The sequence below is a fragment of the Gasterosteus aculeatus genome, chromosome 4, assembly GCF_964276395.1.
Source record: "Gasterosteus aculeatus chromosome 4, fGasAcu3.hap1.1, whole genome shotgun sequence".
Classification (NCBI taxonomy): Eukaryota; Metazoa; Chordata; class Actinopteri; order Perciformes; family Gasterosteidae; genus Gasterosteus; species Gasterosteus aculeatus.
In genome coordinates, this window is record NC_135691.1 from 15,288,774 (window position 1) to 15,304,533 (window position 15,760).

At 44.0% G+C, this 15,760-nt stretch overlaps 2 protein-coding genes across 2 annotated transcripts; both read right to left on the bottom strand.

The window, feature by feature from the left end:
• Positions 1-242: 242 nt before the first annotated feature.
• LOC120818487 (cysteine-rich and transmembrane domain-containing protein 1) lies at positions 243-6,868 on the bottom strand. The gene is made up of 3 exons (XM_040175616.2): positions 6,690-6,868; positions 2,830-3,152; positions 243-1,189 (listed from the first exon to the last, which is right to left on the bottom strand). The coding sequence occupies exons 2-3, from the start codon at positions 3,131-3,133 to the stop codon at positions 1,086-1,088; spliced, it is 408 nt and encodes a 135-aa protein (XP_040031550.1). The 5' UTR covers positions 3,134-3,152; positions 6,690-6,868; the 3' UTR covers positions 243-1,085.
• A 4,373-nt stretch (positions 6,869-11,241) lies between these two features.
• On the bottom strand, positions 11,242-15,316 carry eif4ebp3l (eukaryotic translation initiation factor 4E binding protein 3, like). Its single transcript, XM_040175617.2, has 3 exons — positions 14,721-15,316; positions 12,532-12,708; positions 11,242-11,800 (listed from the first exon to the last, which is right to left on the bottom strand). Exons 1-3 carry the CDS (start codon positions 14,851-14,853, stop codon positions 11,772-11,774), a joined length of 339 nt encoding a protein of 112 aa, XP_040031551.1. The 5' UTR covers positions 14,854-15,316; the 3' UTR covers positions 11,242-11,771.
• Between the last annotated feature and the right edge of the window lie 444 nt (positions 15,317-15,760).

Sequence of the window (15,760 nt, forward strand, 5' to 3'; positions counted from 1 at the left end):
CTACTTTGTTGATCTTCACGGCTGTGCAAGCCCTGACACATCCGTAATTTATTCCATCGTCATATTTGTTTAAAACGGTCTCTCCACTTCTCTGGTTTCACTTTTGTAAACGTGTCAGACGTGCTCCGGCAGCTGTGGTATAAATAGTTGATTGATCCGGTCAGGCCTCAGGCGGCTGCAGTGGATCTATACTCCTGTAACGTCGCACACAGCTGATGTACAGAAACGACAAAACCTTCCGCTTTATGGGAATAACTCATTTTAATGCAAGTTTCTCATCAAGGCAAAACAAAAGGCATCCGACAGGTAATTTGGTGTCTTCTGTTAAGCAAGCACTTTTTTTCATATTTTCAGTTTTATTTCCAAGCTTTATAATAAAAACAACATTGGATTCTTTTTTTTCATAACGAGATCATGGAACAAAACATGTGGCCATTGACTGTTAACAGTAATCAAACAAATCGCTGTCATCTTTAAAAACGCATTCATATGATTCCACCGGAGGACATACGTCGGCAAAAAAACGTCCCCTGTGCAACTGAAAGGGACACATTTCAGGCGTTAACTTAATAGCGGCCAGTGGCTCGTCAACGGCCCTTTGGAGTGTAGAGGGGAGAGGGTCCGTGGTAATGGGCTTACCCTCGGTGAAGCAGAAGGGAGTGCTGGAGATGGTTGACAGGGCAAACAGGAGTAGTATCTTACAGAGGTAATCATCATAAAGTGCCAAGAAAGCCTCACACCAGATGAGCCTGAGATCCGAGTGTACCGCGTGTTACTGTGTGTGTGTGTGTGTGTGTGTGCGCCTGTTGTGCGTTAGTGTAGGATTCTAAAGAGGAGCCTGAAACGTAGGGTTATGTTTAGAAGCTAGGTACAAGCTGCTACGGAGTAGCCCCTGGACAGGGTGGGCCGGTCAGTGCTGGGGGGGGTCACATCAAGGTAGATAAGACTTCCATATGGGAATCAAGGCTTTTATTTATAGACGGGCAAGACTTGGGGTGGATTTGTAAAAGGAGTGCGAGGTATAAGGCAGATGAGGGGAGGGCTTGAGGCACAGAAATGGGGGGCGAACACGGGGGGTGGGCGAGTTATGTCAGCATGTCCCAGAGACAACAGCAACACAGAGCAGTCCAGCAGGCTGTCAGGCACGTGTCTCCTGAGTCGTCCCTTCTCCTGTCCTCCACCACGTACACTGGAGAAAAGAGAGAGAAAACATTTGGAATAAAGCAAATAGTGATTTGTTTTCTCGAATCACGTAAAACCGGGGCTGATTCATCGCTAGGCGCAAGTGTAACCTGCTATGATTTCCGTCTAATTGCGTTCATCCCGGGAGGTGACACGTCGCCATGGCGACGCCACAGAAGCCCAGCGCCATGATGCGGCAGCGTTACGGTCGAGTAGCACGAGCGCTGCTTTTGAGGTGAAACGAGGCTCAGAGCCGACCAGACTTTTTTTTTTTTTTTTTTATAAATGTGTCGTACAGCAGCAGCTTTCCGTCACCTTCAGTCAATGTGTCTAAATAAGTCATGTGAAAGGATTACGTTGGCCATGTGTGAAGTTCCCAATCTGTTCCACACACACACAAAAAAAGAAGTACAACAACAGGCCAGCGTGGAAAGATCTCCGTTCCTTGTGGTTTTGATTAATCATTCATGTGCAGGGAGACGGGCGCCCGGCACATAACAACCAGGCGCAGTGACTCGTGACAGAGGGCTGTTTGTTACCACGGTGACCGGCCCTGCACAATAGATTAGGTGAAGCTAGCTGGACTCTGATAATGAAATGACTAGTTAATGATTGGCCAATATGTAAGAATGAATGCCTTTTTTTGTTATCAAGATGATTCAAGGCGTGTTCTTAATAGTAGAACACTCTTTTATTCCATCAGAAGAAGCTTATCTTGATCAGTTCCATGAGCAGTGACACCTCACTGCTCTCTGTAATACAATACCGTGTTTTAAAAGGTGTTCTCAGGAAGCTTTGCATATATTCATTTGGAATATTTTGTAAGTGTGATGTGTGCCTTTTTAAAATATTTGATTCACAGATTGTATATCTGCATGACTTTCCACATTTAAATCCTTAATGATTTGCTTGGCGTGCTGACTGGTTTTGCTTTTTTTCAGCTCTCATCATTTGGTCAAAAGACAGAATGAAGTTGTTTTTTTTGTGGATTTTCACAGAAAAGTCAAACATTTAATGGTTCTGGCTTCATCTTGGACAGTGAGAAATCAAGATGAGCATTTTTGCCCCTTTTTTAGAACTAACTATCTGGAAAAAAAATGTCACATTAATTCCTAAAATAAATAATAGTTCCTTTTTAAGAGTAGACAGTTTCCTTTGTTGTCAAAGTTAAATATCATCAGTTTTATTCAAGAGTCCCACCTGGACCCTGAAACCAAAAGCAGCTTTAATGCAATTCAGTCACAACTCATTTTTATTTATTTTTTCTGTTTCAAAAAGGTAACTTGAGGCTTTGAGGAATATTGATTTAAACATTGCAAAACTAATCAAATACCTCCCAAATTCTAAATCAATGTTATTTTATCAGACATTTCCAGCACAACTCCGTTTGGATCGACCTGCTGATGAAATGTCACATAACGAAGACGCCGCAGCTAAACGCCAATGTGACAAGAGGGAATGAAGTCATTTCAGGAATCAATAGCTACTAAAATGTGCCTTTTGAAAATACGATCTCTCATAATAATAAAATCAAGCTCAATGTGCGGCTTGTCTGGTCGATTAGATAACACCGTAATCGTATATTTCTTGCTCGGCGCGTCTTTTGCTTGCCGTTTGCACTCGTCTCTGTCGCCTGTTGCCACTCACCTGTGTTTTTGGGAGCCTCCCCGTACATGGGCCCAGGGGGGGCCCCCCCCTGCCAGCCAAACTGAGGCTGCGGTTGACCTGGGTATCCGTAAGCAGGCTGTCCAGGGCCAGGGTAAGGACCTCCGGGGCCCATCTGTCCTGCAGGGTAGTTGGGGTACGCGGCGTTCGGCTGCTCCATGTTCACGGGGTATCCCTGTGGAGGGTAGCCCTGGGGGGGGTAGCCCTGTTGAGGTGGGCCCTGGCCTGGGTAGCCCGGGGCGGTGGGGCCATTGCCTGGGTACGGAGGAGGCTGCTCGAAATTCATCTTGGAGACAAACTCTCGCCTGAAGAGCAAGAAAATACAAGTTGAATTAGTCTGCTTAGAAAAGACGACAGTGACGAGAGGGGCAGAGGACGTTGATGTGTTGTCATGGAAACAGCACTGATGTCAAAACAGGGAGAAGAGAAAACAATACCAGTCAATACTTTGGGAGTGAAGTCAAAATTGAGGGCAACAAGTAGTAGAACTTGTTTTTACAACTGACACTAAACAATATATCATAAAGTTAAATAACGATGCTACATTGGTTTTAAACCTATATTAGTGTAATATAAAAGTAATTACCTTTTTTATAGTTGTAAAGTGTTGTAGATACAATACTAACCGCGTTCACTGGGGCTGGGCGGTATAACCGGTATGCCGGTTTCAAATTTCCTTACGGTAGGAATTTCTCCTACACGGTCACACTGCGTTTAGCCGCAACAACTGACAGGCTGCAATGTGTAATGCTCATCGCTCACTCGCGTTACGTGTACGGAGATTAACTTTTTAACTTTATAACGACAATGAATCACCCACGACACAACAAACGCTCTTTAACGGGGACAAACTCCACGACACGTAAACAATTTGTAACAACGAGCGGTGAACAGCTGCTCAGGGGGCAGTGAATGAATGAGTTTATTCGGGGAGAAAAAAAAGAAATACCGTGACCGTTTTTGGCCACACACCCCCGACTAGTGTACACGATTTGGGGGTTCTTGTATATCGAAATGGTTAGTTTAAACTGTCTCGTGGTCATACTAGTTTGCTGTTGACTTTATGTGAATGTTTCCAAATTCCATTGCAAATTGAGAATAATGTGGCATTGTATCAACTGCGTGTGCGTGTGCGTGTGTAAATTCGCCTCGAGGGTCACATTAGGGACGGAATTCCACTGAGCCCATCTATGAGAACACAACATTTTCAGACAGGCACAAGCACAAATGATGCAACCGTTTTCCCCGGATGGAAAAGTGAGGAGCACAGAGTCGCTCTCCAATCCCTCGAATCACCTCGGGTCCCGTCACGCCTTGGCAAGTATCGCACGGGGAACAATACCCGGACGCCGCGGCCACGATGAGCCCACATAGCGCTGTTTGCATGTCGAGTGAGTGCTACGAGTCAACCGTCATCAGGGCCCACATCACAACCCACAAAGATAAGCGGTTATGTTCACAGACATTACAAATAGGAGTGCAGAGCGATGCTAATAAAATTAACCATGGGAACGAAAGAGCGAGAACGAGATTGCGGCGACCAAACTTCACACAGCTTTTTTTCTCCTTGCTGGGAAACACACACACACACACACACACACACACACACACACTCTTAGTGTTTCATTTGATGCAAATGCCCAACCAGGACCTTTTTTTTGTTTGTTTCCACAGCTGTTTGGAAAGTCCAATAAATGTTTGTGATTAGCTTTGTGTCCTAAGGTTAAAAGTTCAACTTTAGACCTTGTAAGAAGAAAGGGCATTTCCCAACTTAATGGATTCCGATAAGGAACCTTCAAGTCTCCGTCACTGGATTTGCTCATGTAGAGGAAAGCGGGCGAGATGGAAAGCACGTCTGCCAGACCTCCCTGGATTCCTCTCAGGTTGTATATGTACACGGTAAACATGTAAATAGCACTCTAACTCCATTCTGCTCAGCTTCTCCTTCTACATCCACTCCTCCGCCCGAGACAAAGCAACGCTGTAAGCGGAAATGAGTCAGGAGGCATTTCTCGAATAGACGGAGAAACGGCTGCCATTTTGGAAATGCAACATTGTATTTATTAGGCTATAATTTATGAACACTGTTAATCTCTTTGATTAAATAATTCTACAATAATAATAATGTGATTTAAACAAATAAAATCATTGAAAAGGAAAATAACGTAATGTTGAATTGAGCAGTAAGCTTCTCTTTGCGGCGCTTTTCAAAAGATGTCCGCACATTTCTTCCCGCCTGACAGATGGCAAGGCCTCCGTAACTACGGTTACCGTGCTCCAGGAGGAAAAGAATGATCCCCGAGGCTTTTGTTGTACCTTGAGGCAGCGAGAAAGAGTGAAGTAACACAATCATCCGATGTCTCTTTCTCTCTGTCCCGGTTAACCGGGAAGCGTTGATGGCTGTCGGATCTCAAGTCATTTGTGACCATAGAGAGTGTTACATTACCGGCTACAGGCTGAGAAGCGCTTTTTTCAAAAGGGACCTTACAGCGAAAGGGGTAATCTGACACCGGTGAGGCTGTTTACACAGCATCAAAGTTTACCCAGTGGGTCACCTTGGCTCTATTGTACACACATAAATCTGCAAAAGCCTTCAGTATCGTATTAAGTTCTGATGAGAAGTGATTTACAGGTTTCGTCTCCTATGAAAGCTGTGTGTGTGTGTGTGTGTGTGTGTGTGTGTGTGTGTGTCTTTCTTTGGTGTATGGGTGTAAGTTCACTTGCATGTTTGTCATTTGTTTACCAAATGAGTAAGATCAGACATTGTTCCCACAATATAACCATTGAGACGTCTCTCCGACGATGGTTTTACCTTGAGAGGAGTAAACAGGCGTAGTCGGTTCATTAATATGTGCGTTATATAATCGCGGCCTTAAACGATGTAGCGCAAAAAACAAGCCTCTTAACCGGGGAAGCCATTAACCTTGATCAAAAAATACCTCTTGAGGCTAGAGGAGCAAAACAAAGCAACTGGTCTAAATAGTGTAAACTGGTTAAGGAAACAGCGGGTACAATGATCTAACAGGACACCAGGGGGGCTTCTCCTTATAAATACGTTCCCTTTCCTATGTAGCCTCAAGTGGAAATGTATGTCCAACTGAAATTGACAATGTGATTTTAAAATTACATTCAATTTCATACAATACCATAATGCACCTTTCCCAAGTAAAGGTATTACACAACAGAAAATCCAAGTTTGGCCTATAGGACACGTCGACAATACAAGGCCTGGTTTATTCAAAATAGGGGCTTATTATTGGGGCCTATCGGGTGGAGACCTGCTGCACAGGAGCAGCTCTGTACAGAAAGACATCACAAGACCGAGGGGCTGCATGTGAAGACACACACACACACACACACACACACACACACACACACACACACACACACGGGCGGAGCCAAGTCACGACAAAGTGACAACAGAAGATAGCATTAATGTAGCTTTGACAGTTTCAGTTGAAAATAAAAAGGTTTGGTGCCACGCTCTTAACTTCACTGACATTTAGCCGCATAGCATTCGTTTAAGTTCGGCTATTAAGCTAGCTAGTTATTAGCCTAATATTAATATTACCATTTTGACATCAGCCTTTTGGTATTAATGGTCTATTAATATCAGTAATGTATCAGTAAAGTCCATTCGTATGACGTTGTGTCGCGACGACAATAGGTTAAGTTATCAATATGATTTAATGTTTAAGAAATATTTTGAGCTAATAACAAATGGCACCTGCAGGCCGCAGCCCATAGCATCGTCCCGTTTGCCGGGCCAGTTAATGATGAATGTAATGTCGGGCTCACAAACGAGCAGAAATAACGCCCCACGACCCGTTGTGGACACCTACCTTTCGTATGAATGGTCTTTTGTAAATATCAGCACTGTCTGTGTAGAAAGACAACTCCTCTTTTTTTTCTGCGTTAACAACACTGTTACCGCAATGTGCGACCCTGTGTCTATAAAAACCCAGTGCGTATCGAGTTTGCTGGACGTGACGTCATTTAAGAATACGGCGCGGTGGGGGGGGTGGGTGGGGCTAGTGGGCAACAGAGGCTGGGATTGGCTGACATGACGGTCGCTGTACGTGGCGTCCAATCACCAACGAGAGCGATCGCCAGTGAGTCGTCAGCTAAAAGCAGGGACTCTTGATCATCTGACTTGATAAAAAAATGTAATCGGCCCATATCACCGAGCCGGTGACGCAATTACGCACGAGGAGAAAGAAAAGGCGAGAGGGGTGACTAGTTAATATTAATCATTAATCAGAAAATGTGTTGATCTCGCCCCTTGACCTTTGATAAGAGCATGGGACAATTGCAGCTCTTGACATGCTAGTGATATGTTATATTTAATATTATATACAAATATATAAATGTTTACAATTACTTTAGGTGCTCTTTTATTCAACTACAGCATGTGTTTTTATTCACCATATGCACCTGTTTGTCTAAGGTGCGTTACTGATTTTCTCCCAGCAGGTGTCAGACTACTCCCAGTCAATTCCACTCTGCCAGTTTTTGCTGTTTCTTCCTCTACAGTGAACAAGCTGTTGTCTTGTCATGTAGCTAACATATTATTTATGTTATTTTCAGCCCTAAACTTAGCATATGTTAGAACCCAAATGACCTGATTGAAACAACATAATGAATGTGGTTTGTGTAGTATTTTGATCATATATATTATATTATCAGGCAAACTTTATCAAAACAAAAATGGTGCAGCAACGCTTTTGTATAAAAGATAGCTTAACACAAAAATGAAGTGCTTGACAATCTGGGCTACAAGGTTCTCATAGTATAACCTTCTAATTGTGAGATTGTTGTGTTCAAAGAACAAAAATCTGAGCGAGTCTGTTCTATTTTTGTTATGACAAGAGAGAGCTATGGCTGCGGGGGGGTCTCTATATGCACACATCGAGCTCTCGACTCCTTTTAGGCAGGCGGTGATGAGACAGCTCACTGAAAGAACGAAGCACTCACTGACAAACGCATGGCTCACCGTGGGAGCATTTACATACACAGCACATGAGAGCTGGTAGTGGGAGAGATGTTAATCTATAACAAAGTATCCTGTTCTACATACACCTAGTGTATTATTAATCTCTAAACTAACTATTAACTAAAGCCGAGTACTTTACGTTCAAAAGGTAGGTCATTGGGTTTGAAGATGGGGGGGGGGGGGTTGTGCAACATCATCTCAGTTCCTCCATCATAACGTGAAATTATACGACTAGAATATGAGCGTAGTGACATACCAGGGGCCGGCCACCCCGACAGCTGCCACTGACAGTGGAAGTTAAATAGGAAACAGTTCATATTCTGCAAGCTGATATCGGACCGTGGAGCATCGTGTGCTGAAATATTGTACAACGAGTGTGTTCAAACAGCTCGCCTGTGACAACAGAGTTGTAGACCAGAGAAACAAGGACCTGACCTCTACCATACACACATTGAGCTATATTTACAGCCATTACAAAGTCAAGCATGGGAAACATTTTGGAAGGTGGTAGGTACTGTTACTGGACACATGGCCTGGCAGCAGCTGTGAGAGGACTGACCTGAGACTGTCCAACGAGGAATGTCACAGATTCTGCACACAGCAAAGGAATGCTTAGCTATTCTGTATTCTCTGTTAGTTGTATAGTGAGCAAGGCCAAGTTGTACGACAACACAAAGTATTCTGTATTCCCTGTTTGTTGCAGTGTGAGCAAGGCCAAGGCTTTGCTGCAGTGTAGGTGGAGCTGTGTAAAGTCGATTCAAAAGAGTATTTCTTGTCATTTCCTACAGTTTACAGGCTTCATTCAGTCCTCTGTTGGAAAGCTCACTTACAGGAGCTAAGCAGATGAAACCTGGTATGAAGCACACGTGTCTACGATAGCAGTGTTATCCAAGAAACGAACATAATCTGTTTATAAAGCGCAGCACGTCTAGGAAATGAAACCCTTTACTAGTGCACTCAACCGAACAGCTGGCTTAACTCCTGCAAAAAGGAAAGAGATGCAAAGGCAGGTTTAGGTTTATCTAAGCGTGTTTATGGTGCATGGGACAAACATGCAATCCACTTCCCCCCCACCCCGTCATGTTGGCTGTGACCAAGTCGGCCGTGTGTAAACCAGTGTCTGTTTACATCGTCACCCCGGCAATTTAACCCGAATCCGCTGCAACGGCTTCAGCAGGAGCAGCTGACTGAAATGGAGCCTGGCCGCCCCGGCCCAGCGCCACCCAACCCTGAGACGGGAAGAAAGGGGGTGGAGGTGGGGGTGGGGGGGATAATTTGTCTGTGGAAAAGGGCAAGGGAGCAAGATTACCAGAGTTCATTGAAGCCCAACGGGGGGGTCATCTGAAAAGAAGTTGTTTACGATGGTGCGAGAACGATGTCATCCGGAACAACGCCATTGACTTGTTCTCTACAAGCTAAGAGGAAGAATTTACACACTTATGGTCACTATTTGGTTTCAGGGTGGCAATTCCATCAAATAGCACTAAATATGTATATTTTACCTCTAAAAAGTACAGTAGCAGTCAGAGGTTTTCTATATTTTGACACATATTCACACAAAACATCATGGAGGTTTGTAGAAATCTTCATATTACTTCTCAGACGCGTGTTTGCACACTTTTTGCCCTGATTGCGTGACAGACGCCTCGCTCCGAAAAGTTGCTGCATGCTCCCGTGTTATTGTGACACATGCCCCGTGATAAACGTAATAACCGGGGTCTCCCACTCTGGACAATTGTTCACCAAACAATTGAACAATGAAACATAACATTCTTGACATAACTGCAATAATACAAAAAAAGTTTTTCTTCTAAACCACCAAGTGCCACTTAAAAGTACATGAACAGCGTGCAGTGGAAGGCAACTCTATGCAGGCATATTTGCAAATGAAAAATGTAGGCGGCCATGTTATCGTGCTGTAGTGCAGATGCATGAAGGGAAAGCACATTTTTCATGCAGAGAGTATTTTTCCATAATGGACAAGCTTTAAACGTGGTTCACAATGGTTGGGGTGCATTTGTATCCTTTTAGATGCAACTTGTCAGTCATGGAAGCGCCATTTTGAGCTAGTCAACAAGCCTTTTACCCTACAATGCACCGTGTGTACACTGAATTATTGCTTTTCAACGAGTCAGCAGGCTCGTGATGAAGGTAGAGGACCGTTCTGTAAACACGTTGAGTGGTTAGATCTACTTTTAGACGTGTCCTGCTTCTGGAAGTGTGGTAGAACTCACTAAATCATTTAGATACAACTGGCATAGCAGTCCTCTTGATTCTTTTCTTCTCAACACCAAGGCAGTATGTACTGGACATTGGAGCCGCCCCCCGAACAGGACATGGGATGTTTACATCTGGTTTAGCAGTAGCAGCATGTTCTTCAGTGTGTCCCAAAAACATCCAATCCAACAATCCCTCGAAACTTTGTCACAGATTCATGTGGCCTTTTTACTCTTGTGTGCTCAGAACAAAGACGAAAACTGAACATGCAGGCCAATCAGCATGTTTGAAAGATAACTTTTTGAAATACTGTGAAACGTTTATCTTATCATTCTGCACTCCACAGCAGGTGCAATATTTGCTGTAGGGCGCAGTAACATTATGGCACACAGCAAGTTGACTACTAAACAGGCCAGACACAGAGCACATGCTCTGAGTCACGTATGAGGTCATGCAAATCAGAGCTTCTTGCGCAAAAATAGCAGAATTAGTCTGATGCAACGCTGAGGGGTTGCCGGTCTCACCTGCCAGACCAGTCCATCAGAGCCGACTGGCCACAGCCCTGACTTACCTATGACGCATAGGGACCTCCTAGATATTTACTAAATAAACAATTGCGTATCGGAGACAAGTCTGGTCAAATACCAGCAGGTCTCACACGCCACCCCCGGCCTTCCGTCGTTTAGCTGGAGCGTACCTCCTTCCTACCCACCAGACCTGTTCCTACAGTCAGCCCCCTTAATCTACAGATCAGTGGCTGGAACAAACGGGCATACTTCGCCTCGACCTTGTGTACACAGAGCCCTTCAGGCTTCGCAGCAACGTGTGCGATCCTGCGCTTTGAAGGAAGGATTTCTTTCATAGACCGTTTTAGTGGTCAAGCATCAGATGTTTATCTATTACAATGTTTGACAGTTCAACATTGCTTCTTGGGCAACCGGAAAGTGTTTAACTTGAATTTGACCCAAAGTTAAAATAAATGCAACATCTGTGTCCCGCAATGAGTTCCCATCAGCGGTGCTTAAAAACTCTCCATGAGTTATTCAACATTTCTGTGCCCAAATGCTTTTCCATTACATTAATACTTGTATTGCATTTTAAAGAATAGTTCAAAAGGAATAACAATGTGCGAAACATGGTTTAAAATAGAATGAGGTACATTTGACAAAACAGAAAATCCATTGTTGGCAGTCTGAATAGCCTTTATTTGAAATGATTCACACTTCATGTCTCTCTCCATACAAAACAGAAGAGGCTGATTTTCAGAAGGCCCTGACCCCCAATATCATGACAAAGTAAGTTAGACATCTGGGGGGGGGGGGGGGGGGGTATACAACAAAAAAAACGATGCCTGCAGTGAAAAACTACATTCTTAATGTAATCATCCTGTATTCCCCAACTTAAAAAAGGCTACATTGTACAATGTTATTTACAAAAGATTTTAAAAAAGCGAAATCAAAATGGATTATTTTCAATCCTGCTGCAGTGAGTAAGCCACTAATCAGCCCTTTAAACACCATTTATTCTGCTTAACACTTTTAGGATCAAAAACACCCTACAGTTTGCTAACTTTTCAATTATTTTTTTGGTTCCTCACAAAAGCTTTTATTTACAAAAGATGAAAAAAAAGCTTCATTAGGTAATATGCATTACAGCCATGAATGACCTTGGAGGTTTTTAAATGATAATTCTCCACAGGAGGTAATACTGGAGCTCAGATGTCCATCTCAAACTGGTTGTCATCTGTTGAATGGGAGAAAAGAAACGGTTAAGATTAAAGGCATGGGAGGGGCTTGACAATCAGCTGGTAGTTAACATTGGTGTTTGCGGTGAGAGCCCAACAGCACATTAACGGACTAAAGTAAAGATCACAAAGTACAGACTTTATCAATGCGTACAGGATAGGCAAGAAAAAAAGACTTTATGAGTATATCTCGCAAATCCAGACGGCACAAAAGGTCCTGTGTGTTTATCAACCCAAGAGGAGAATAAAGGGCGTCAACATTAATCCTTTAGGTCTTTACTTTGACAGGAGTGATGATAGTTTGATTAATTAAAAAAAAATTAATCCAAACTTCACAAACCTTTGATAACACTCCTGAATCATAGCTCAAAATAAGCCTTTTATTCCCAGCAAGTTCTGTTATCTGGAACAGGCTTTAAGAAACTTAATAGTCAGTAAAACTGCACATTGGGGGAAGAAAGAAAATCCCTCTAATCTTAAAAGACAAAACAGCTGATATAATCAACTTAACAAAAAAAAGCATATGTGAAATAAATTGATTGTTGCGTAACTATTCACTAACCTACTTTAAAAGCCATGTAAATAATTGGTGATATTTTGAAGTCATTGAACCATGAAAAACACGAGAATTATATGAACATATGGGTTGTCACATAAACCTTGAAGTGTGCATTCTCCATTAAACGAACATGAATTAAGCTCAGCAAAAACAAATAACTTAAATATTTACCTGGTACATCCTTCTCTTCTTCTTCAGCCTCCTCCTTCAGATCCTGTAGTTTCCCCATAGGGTGCGTAGCAGGAACCGTCACCCCGGGGATCTGGGGCAGGCAGCAAGGGGGGGTCCGGGCCAATGGGGAGTTTCGACAATCCAACAGAAACTTCCTATCATAAATGATTCGGGTACCTGAGAAAGACAGACAATCCGGCAGTCAACCTACAGTGAAATACATCTATTCAAATCAAATCCATGCGAGTGCAAACATTCGGGAGCAAAACTCCTTCCTGCGCGAGCTATTTGCTATTTCTGCATTTTTTTTTTTTTAATTAAGGGATTAGAAAGTCTAAATTATTATGAGATAAGACACGCACAGGCTCCTTCATACAACGGACTTTTGCTCGCAAATGTTTGATTTGCGCTCTCGGATTTTAACATTGATTTGCCTTCATAGAATTCTTTGATGACAAACAACCGATTGAAAGCTAGTGCATCTAAATACAATAACAGCTATTTCAAGAGCATTTTTGCATGTGTGCAATGTGCACATCTGGGAAGTGGAGTATCAATTTCCTCTAGCAGAGGGAATGTGTGTGGGAAAGGGGGGGGCTATATTCGAGTGCGAGGGGAAGGGCTGAAGGCCGCCGCTGCCAGGAGTTCTTGGAAATCAGAGCACAAAACAGCTTCTCATTGAAGCAGGATGTCTTTAAATTAGACCAACATGTTATTATTTTCCTTGGTCTCATCTTTGACATTAATGGGAGGGGGAAAAAGGAGGGGTGGGGGGTTGGTTGATTGATTTCAACAGCTTGCACCATCTAAAACAGCCTTTCCAATCTCACGTCAGTGATCGTCAGGACTTTGACAAACTCAAAGCAAAAACAGCATCATAAATGGCGCGTTGTGATGAGTTTGACCGGGACGCTACTTTAGTCGAAGAGTGAACTGCTGCCTCTTTATCGGAGTTTGAACCTACTCAACCTCGCCAAGAGGAAAAACATGTTATGCAATGACTGTAGAGCAAACCGCCCTGGACAAAGGGACGCTAAGCAGAGGGTGGGGGTGAAGAAGATGGGGGCGAGGAAAGCGGGTGGGAATGCAAGCCATAGTGCTTGAGATACATTGCAAGGCAGCTCGCCCTGTGGGCGGAGTAGTTATGTTAAAGTTTTAAAAAAAAAGGGGGGGGGGGAGAGAGAGAGAGAGAGAGAGAGAGAGTGTCATTCCAGCGACACATGGCGTGACCCCAGTGAAATGTGTTGCACATAGGAGGTGGAAAACAAGTTGAAACTCTTTCCGTAGCAAGTTCCTCTGCCTTATTTGGCAGTGTCATGTTTTTTTCGTGTGTATTAACTAAAATGGACCGCTCACTTCCTCCATGCATTAAACATTTCCATTCACCCCTCCTCCTCTCCACTTGTACAGAATGTTCTCGACAGTTCTTGTGATGTAAAGCAGCGAGGACAGGACGGCCTCCACCTCCTCCACCACCAAGGCGAGGCCAACCACTCCACCGTTTTTGGCATCCACCCACTTTAAGTCACACGTCACTTGTTAAACCGCGTGTTGTTGTCTCCGCAAGCCAAAACAAAATACAGTGTCGACAGCAAATGTGATTTTTTAAAATCATGTTCATGTCAATTAACATGAATCTTTTGTGTAAGCCAAAAAGTTACTATAGTTCAGCTTTTAGCAATGGAAATATGTACATATGTATCGGTCACTATATAGTCTGATTATACTTAACTCCATAGTACTCGTGTACGCGTTTCTTTTATGTAAAGCTTCCGGTGTCGTGTTCACTAGGCTCGGAAAAAAAGAAAATGACAGCAAACTTGCTGTGCTGACAACACGAGGGCTGCAGACGCCTGTCAGCGTGCAGAACGTGAACAACGAGACACTTCTGCTCGACCCCGCTGCACAATAGCGACAGTTAACGCTCGCACGGTTATTAGACGGGTTGGGGCGGTGGTGTAAACACACACCCTCCATCAGCCGTCTCGAGCGCCTTCGTGTTGCATTGTTTGCAGCTTCTCGCGAGACTCATCACATCGTTTGCCTTTATGCTTCTTGACACATGCGAAAATCGTTGTGTACAGCTGCTGAAGCTGCTCCGACGTCCTTCCGTGGCGTTGGCGCATTTTGAAGAATTAAAAGAAAAAAGGCAAAAAAAAGTTGCATTGAACACGAGACGTGGCCCTTACCTCCGGGCGTGGTGGAGAAGAGGGTCCCCCCGGGTGTCTGGCTGTAACAGTCGGGTAGCTGGGACCAGTCCTTCAGGGTGAGCACCCTGGTGGGGATGGGGCAGCTTTTAGCTTCATTAGTGCCAGTCGACATGCTCAGCTTCTGCGGGAGTGCAACTAATTCGCTTTTTTCTTTTCTTAACGTCCTCGAACTCGCAGTTTAAGGCTCGCTCACCGGCCTGCGCGGAGACAAGCCGCTTCGGAGGGGTCTGCGCAGCGAGCGGGTGGCCGGAGTGAACTTAATGCAAGCGGAGAACTGGAACAAGCTGAAGCCCGGCGGTGTCCGTCGCTACAAGCTGCTTCTAAACGCCACCATGTGCTGTCTTTGTACCACACACCGCTGCAGCGGCCACTCGTGATGTTTTTGTGCAACGAGCTATGAGACACGTGGTTATGGGGTGCGATTGTTTTCTTGTAAAAGACAGCAGCGGGAGAAGGGCGGGGGGGTGTTAACAAAAATAACCCAAAGAACAAGACGTTTATTGATGATTTAATAGTATGATGTATATATATATATATTGTTTTACACTATTGCACAAAATAAACAGATTAAACGTGACGATGTCATGTTATTGTGTCAGAACGGGTTTCCTTCAGGAAAACGTCTCTTCAGCCCTTCATGGTGGTTGTCTAGTATATAACAACACAAAGTTGCCCTTTGGGTATGATGTATGTACAATTATGGCATTGCTTTTACAGATGGTTCAACATGAGCATTACAAAAATTACCATCCGTGTCTTGTCTGGTTCACAAATCCAGCGCTCCCCCACGTCATCCGTGACGCTCGCTCGAGCGCACTGCCCCCTACTGGCTCTCTATGCGTGGAGCAGACGGCACGTTTCTCACGGAGGGCTCGTCGTCAGCTGCTCCAGTCCACGGAGCGACGTACAAACAGACATCAACAAGCACTTTGTGTCATTTTCCTGAATCTACTCTTTATTTCTGTCACATGGATTTTTGTGGGTATTTGTGGGATTGTTGTCATAATTGCGGTACTGAT

Bases quoted from the DNA above. Each gene is read 5' to 3' on its own strand.
- LOC120818487 (XM_040175616.2), bottom strand. From the start codon at position 3,133: ATGAATTTCGAGCAGCCTCCTCCGTACCCAGGCAATGGCCCCACCGCC. The intron at 1,190-2,829 runs GTGAGTGGCAAC...TCTTTTCTCCAG, and splicing joins GGAGGCTCCCAAAAACACAG to TGTACGTGGTGGAGGACAGG.
- eif4ebp3l (XM_040175617.2), bottom strand. From the start codon at position 14,853: ATGTCGACTGGCACTAATGAAGCTAAAAGCTGCCCCATCCCCACCAGG. The intron at 12,709-14,720 runs GTAAGGGCCACG...TGTCTTTCTCAG, and splicing joins CTTCTCCACCACGCCCGGAG to GTACCCGAATCATTTATGAT. The intron at 11,801-12,531 runs GTAAATATTTAA...CCCATTCAACAG, and splicing joins AGAAGAGAAGGATGTACCAG to ATGACAACCAGTTTGAGATG.